Source organism: Pan troglodytes, chromosome 19, assembly GCF_028858775.2.
Source record: "Pan troglodytes isolate AG18354 chromosome 19, NHGRI_mPanTro3-v2.0_pri, whole genome shotgun sequence".
In the NCBI taxonomy this organism is placed as follows: Eukaryota; Metazoa; Chordata; class Mammalia; order Primates; family Hominidae; genus Pan; species Pan troglodytes.
The window spans coordinates 38,965,252-38,970,923 of NC_072417.2; the positions used below are offsets into that span (position 1 = coordinate 38,965,252).

A 5,672-nucleotide genomic window follows, 5' to 3' on the forward strand; every position below is an offset into this window, starting at 1 on the left:
TCTACTTAAAAATCGTATTCATTTCCCTTTCCATTCCTTTAGGAACATAGTGAGAAGAAGCAACGGGTCAGGTTCCAGCTTGAGATCTCTAGCAATCCAGAGGAGCAACGCAGCAGCATACTGCATTTGCAGGAGGCTGTGCGGCAGCATGTGGCCCAAATACGACAGCTGGAGAAGCAGATGTATTCTATCATGAAGGTAGTCACTGCAGATAGATAGTTTGAGAACCAGGAAGTCTCCTAGAACGAGGGCGGTCTCTCAGTTTCTATCCTGGTTCCCTAGTCTTTGCAGGATGACAGCAAGAATGAGAATCTGCTTGACCTGAACCAGAAGCTTCAGTTGCAGCTAAACCAGGAGAAGGCCAACCTGCAGCTGGAAAGTGAAGAACTGAATATCCTCATCAGGTGCCCCAGCATTCTTTCCTTGCCCTTTTCCAGTGCCCCAGCTAGAGGCAGTTCTCTTTCTTGCCCATGTTTTGACTGTCTTTAGGTCTAGTGTGCATTATCAAAGGCTGATGTAGGAGTAGGTTCAGACATCTCTTCCTGAATAAGAAAATGGTAGTTGGGAAGGATCACTTTTTTTTTTAGAGACAAAGTGGTCTCACTATGTTGACCAGGCTGGTCTGGAACTCCCGGGCTCAAGCCTCCTGCCTTGGCCTCCCAAAGTGCTGGGATTACAGGCGTGAGCTGGGATTACCACACCCAGCTGAAAGATCACTTTGGTGGCCTTGATACTATGCATCTGAACTGAAAATACCTTTTTTTTTTTTTAATGAACCTGACATAAACATATGAAAATGTCTTGAAGTTGATCAGTATACAGTTGCAGATAAAATTGTAGGAATTATTAGTGGGAAGACACTACTTTATCAAGAAGCTATAGAGCTGAAAGATGGGATTTGTGCTCCTATGACCTAGAATGTCAGGAGCAATAAATTCAGTGAAAAAAATGTAGGGACTGGCTAACCCAGAATAGGTTAATTTCTGGGTTTACCTCCTGCATCATTCTGGAGCATTCTATCCCACCCCCAACCCATGTGCTGTTTCCCTTACTGGCTTTGGCTCCCCTGTCCACTTACAGGTGTTTTAAGGATTTCCAACTGCAGCGGGCTAACAAGATGGAGCTGCGAAAGCAGCAAGAAGATGTGAGCGTGGTCCGTCGCACTGAGTTTTACTTTGCTCAGGCACGGTGGCGCCTGACAGAGGAAGATGGACAGCTGGGAATTGCTGAATTAGAACTGCAGAGGTTCCTCTACAGCAAGGTATCTGGGGTATATGGTCACACAAAGGCAGCTGTATTGAGAGACATTGACCTAGCTTAGGAGTCTAACTCATAAAAGAGAAATAAAAGGGGGTTAATTATTGTATGATTATTAATGATAGTATCATTAATATTAATGAGCTCATTAATCATATTAATGAGCTCAATCATATTAATGAGCTCATTAATCATATTAATGAGCAGAGCTTCCTTAGACACATCGGTTTATAATGAATGATACACATATAGCTCTGATGCCATAGGGGGAGAGTAAGAATGAACAAAGAAATAATTTTTAAAAAATGATACAGGCCACGTGTAGTGGTTCATGCCTGTAATCCCATAACTTTGGGAGGCTGAGGTGGGAGGATTGCTTAAAGTCAAGAGTTCAACAGAAATTTTAAAAATTAGCTGGGCATCATGGTGCATACCTGTGGTCCCAGCTACTTGGGAGGCTGAGGCAGGAGGATTGCTTGAGCCCTGGAGTTCGAGCCTGCAGTGAGCTGTGATCACACCACTGCACTCCAGCCTGGGCAACAGAGTGAGACCCTGTCTCTAAAAAAGAAAATAAATAATTAAAAACATATATGATAGACCGGGCACGGTGGCTCACACCTGTAATCCCAGCACTCTGGAAGGCCGAGGCAGGTGCATCACCTGAGGTCAGGAGCTGAAGACCAGCCTGGCTAACATGGTGAAACCCCATCTCTACTAAGAATACAAAAATTAGCCAGGCGTGGTGGTGCACGCCTGTGGTCCCAGTTACTCGAGAGGCTGAGGCAGGAGAATCGTTTGAACCTGGGAGGTGGAAGGTTGCAGTGAGCCGAGATCGTGCCACTGCACTGCAGCCTGGTGACAGAGCAAGACTCTATCTCAAAAAAAAAAAAAAAAGAAAAAGAAAAAAAAGAAAATTGGGTGTGGTGGTGTGTGCTTGTAAGCCCAGCTACTCAGGAGGCTGAAGCAGGAGAATCGCTTGAACCCAGGAAGGAGATGGATGTTGCAGTGAGCCAAGATTGTGTCACTGCACTTCAGCCTGGGCAACAGAGTGAGACCCTGTCTCAAAAAAATAAAAATAAAAATAAGATACAGATACAGGTGAGTTTGATCAGATGCTTCTCTTGTTGAGTAAGAAGATGATCCCTAGAAGTATGGCCCAGAGGCAAATAATCTTTCATGTCTAGCTTGGAATAGAATATTCTAATACTGACATTCAGCTTTTCTGCCATTGACGTAAAGAAGGCAGTATTATTTATTACTTTCTCCTACCAGAGGCGTTTGGAAATGAATTAGAACATTTTTTAATGTCACAATGGCTAGATAGTACTACCAGCATTTAGTGTCCTGGACAATAGTGCCCATGAGACACACTGGATTAAAGAGTGTTGATTGTATGAGTTTGAAGGAGATCTCAAGGTTGGGATTAGGCATATGTAGAGCCTGAAAACAAACTGGATACATAACAATTGTCTAGTAGACTTCTGAGAAAGGTTTATTATAGTAGATGGGGCAAAATCTGTCTTTATAGGTGAATAAGTCTGATGACACAGCAGAACATCTTCTGGAGTTGGGCTGGTTTACCATGAACAACCTCCTCCCCAATGCTGTCTATAAGGCAAGTCTTTTTTCCCCATTCCTAGTCCATTTGCATGTTTTTAGCACGGGGCATTTATAACGGCCCTTCAGTATAAATCCACTATGGAAAACAATGTGGTGATCTGAGAGGGTGAAAGCTTGCCCAGCTTAGCAGTACCATTGCTTCTCCTCTCATTCTGCAGAGGATTTGTGGGTTGCTTTATGGCAGGAAGGACATTGGGTTGGGCTCTTCTTTACTCTCTATCCTACAGGTAGTACTGCGGCCCCAGAGCTCCTGCCAGTCTGGGCGACAGCTAGCTCTCCGCCTCTTCAGCAAAGTTCGGCCCCCTGTTGGGGGTATCTCTGTTAAGGAGCATTTTGAGGTTAGTAAGCAGTCCCTTAGGGACCTGGGAACAAAGGACATTCAAAAGCCAGCTGTGTGTTACACGATATTAGGAGTAGGTAAACTGATGATGGTATCTGAGCTTAATTGCTTCTTGAATCTTTTTCCTTTTTAGGTAAATGTGGTGCCTCTCACCATCCAGCTGACACACCAGTTCTTCCATAGAATGATGGGCTTTTTCTTTCCTGGCCGAAGTGTGGAAGATGAGGAAGTTGGTGATGAAGAGGATAAGTCCAAACTGGTGACTACTGGTGAGAACTTTTATGGTGGAGCCCCAGAAGAATAGGGTAGCAGCCCCAAAGACAGCTGAGACTTCAGAACGAGGATGGATGACAGCTGGTACACTTGCTTTTTCATAGGAATACCAGTGGTGAAGCCTCGGCAGCTGATTGCAACAGACGATGCAGTACCACTGGGCCCTGGGAAGGGTGTGGCACAGGGTTTGACTCGGAGTTCTGGGGTCAGAAGGTCATTTCGCAAATCGCCAGAGGTACCAAACATGCCCCTGATGATAGAAAAATGGGAGAGTCTTGAGGTCCTGTTTGGTGTGGCTTGGGATTTCTTCGGTTTCCTCTAAGTCCATTCTAGGGATAAAAGAAGAGGGAGATGTTTGGGGTCCTGAGTTTCTTCTGATGGATTCAGGGCTCACACTCCTTGCCTGCCTTTCTTAGCACCCTGTGGATGACATTGACAAGATGAAAGAGCGAGCTGCCATGAACAACTCCTTCATCTACATAAAGATTCCACAGGTTCCACTGTGTGTCAGCTACAAGGTCTGCACCTCACAAGCACTTTGTAGAACAGGGTGGGAAGGGAACCAGATAAGATCAGAGATTCTATACAGGGAGACAGCCAGGTTGTTTGTGATGCTGAGCTGTGGGTGATAAATCTGCTGTTCCCTCTGCTCCCCTCAAGAGTCAGCATCATTACGAGGCTGAGGTAAGGGGAAATCAGTATCTGTAGGTTACTATTGTAGGACTTGGCACTCAAGTGACTGGCTGGGACTCAAAATGGCAGCTGATGTATTCCCCACCCCTCTTTTTTTCTTTCCCTTCCCCCTCCTCTTACAGGGTGAGAAGAATAGTGTGGACTGGGGTGACCTTAACCTGGTGCTGCCCTGTCTGGAGTACCACAACAACACATGGACATGGCTAGACTTTGCCATGGCTGTCAAAAGGGACAGCCGCAAAGCCCTGGTTGCCCAGGTATCCCGCCAGGGCTCATGGCTGTTTGGCTAATGGGGCTGGCAGGCAGATCCTCTTTTCAGGAGCCTTTCATTTTAGAATCCATGAATAAATATCCTTGGGAAGGGGCAGGTGCATGAAGTGAGTGGCTTCTATGCCTACCCTCTCCATGACCTCACTCAGATTATTAAATTCAGTGTTTACTGAGTGTTTCGTATAGCACCATTGATTTTAGGGAACTGAGAGCTAACACAACCTAAAGTTTAGAAGGGGTAATAATTAGACTGTAAGCTTCTTGAAAGCAGAGACCATTGTATGTAAATTGCCCCATTGTGCCTTGGATGTGTTTAATAAATCTTTATTGTCTTGGTTCATTTTGATTTATTCTGCCTGCCCACTAATATTTACATTTTCTTTTTCTCCTCTCCAATCTGCCAGGTAATCAAAGAGAAGCTAAGGCTGAAGCCTGCAACAGGCTCTGAGGTCCGGGGAAAGCTAGAAACTAAATCGGACCTGAACATGCAACAGCAGGAAGAGGAGGAGAAAGCCCGGCTCCTCATTGGTTTAAGTGTGGGCGACAAGAACCCTGGCAAGAAGTCCATCTTTGGCAGGCGCAAATGATTTGGCGATTCGAGTGGCTGCAGTACAGGATCTGACTCTGGCTCAGGCTCCAGGGACTTGTGGGGTGGGAGGGGCTTCCCGTTATCCACGAGGATTTGTGGGTGTCAGAGCCCATAGGCATCACTCTTCAGCACCTGGCCTGTTCACTGCAGGGCATGGTGGACAGTAATGCTGAGTTCTGTCTCACACTGATCAGGCTCAGGGCCAGAGAGGCAACAAGAGAGCAAGACCCAGGGAATGGGCCCAGGGCAGGACCCTATTCCCTTGGGGTCAAGTGGAAGGGTAGGGGGATAGTCCTGATCAAGTGTGATAAATTTTTATAGACATATATAAATATATATATTATATATATATTTCTAAGTGTAACTGTCCTTCCTCTGTGCCAGGAAACGGGAGGGGGCTGATCCTCTGATCCTCACTCCACTGTCATGTTTGAAAGAGGTACTGGTGTTCTGGAGTGGGGGTCAACCCCTCCCCAGTCTCTGTGCTAAGTTCACTTGGGAGGATGGCAGTAGGAGCCAGGGCTGGCCATGGGTCCCCTACCCTTCCCCGTAGGATATACCCTGGAGAATGGCAAAATGATTTAAAGAGAAAAAAAAAGATATTTTAAACTTGATGCTCATTTTTTTGTG

General features: G+C 45.9%; 1 protein-coding gene across 7 annotated transcripts in view; it reads left to right on the top strand.

The window, feature by feature from the left end:
- Nucleotides 1-5,656, top strand: part of KIAA0100 — a 31,107-nt gene extending 25,451 nt beyond the window's left edge. For 3 of the 7 annotated variants that reach the window (XM_054670159.2, XM_054670160.2, XM_063798834.1), the window contains 10 exons: nt 43-198; nt 283-404; nt 1,081-1,261; nt 2,786-2,876; nt 3,109-3,215; nt 3,351-3,486; nt 3,595-3,725; nt 3,907-4,008; nt 4,306-4,440; nt 4,858-5,656. In XM_054670159.2, coding sequence (XP_054526134.1) covers nt 43-198; nt 283-404; nt 1,081-1,261; nt 2,786-2,876; nt 3,109-3,215; nt 3,351-3,486; nt 3,595-3,725; nt 3,907-4,008; nt 4,306-4,440; nt 4,858-5,040 — 1,344 coding nt within the window. In that variant the 3' untranslated portion in view covers nt 5,041-5,656. Of the gene's footprint in view, nt 1-42; nt 199-282; nt 405-1,080; nt 1,262-2,785; nt 2,877-3,104; nt 3,216-3,350; nt 3,487-3,594; nt 3,726-3,906; nt 4,009-4,305; nt 4,441-4,857 lie in introns of all 7 variants that reach the window. The other 4 variants (XM_063798832.1, XM_063798833.1, XM_054670161.2 and 1 more) reach the window with 3 other exon arrangements.
- Nucleotides 5,657-5,672: the final 16 nt, after the last annotated feature.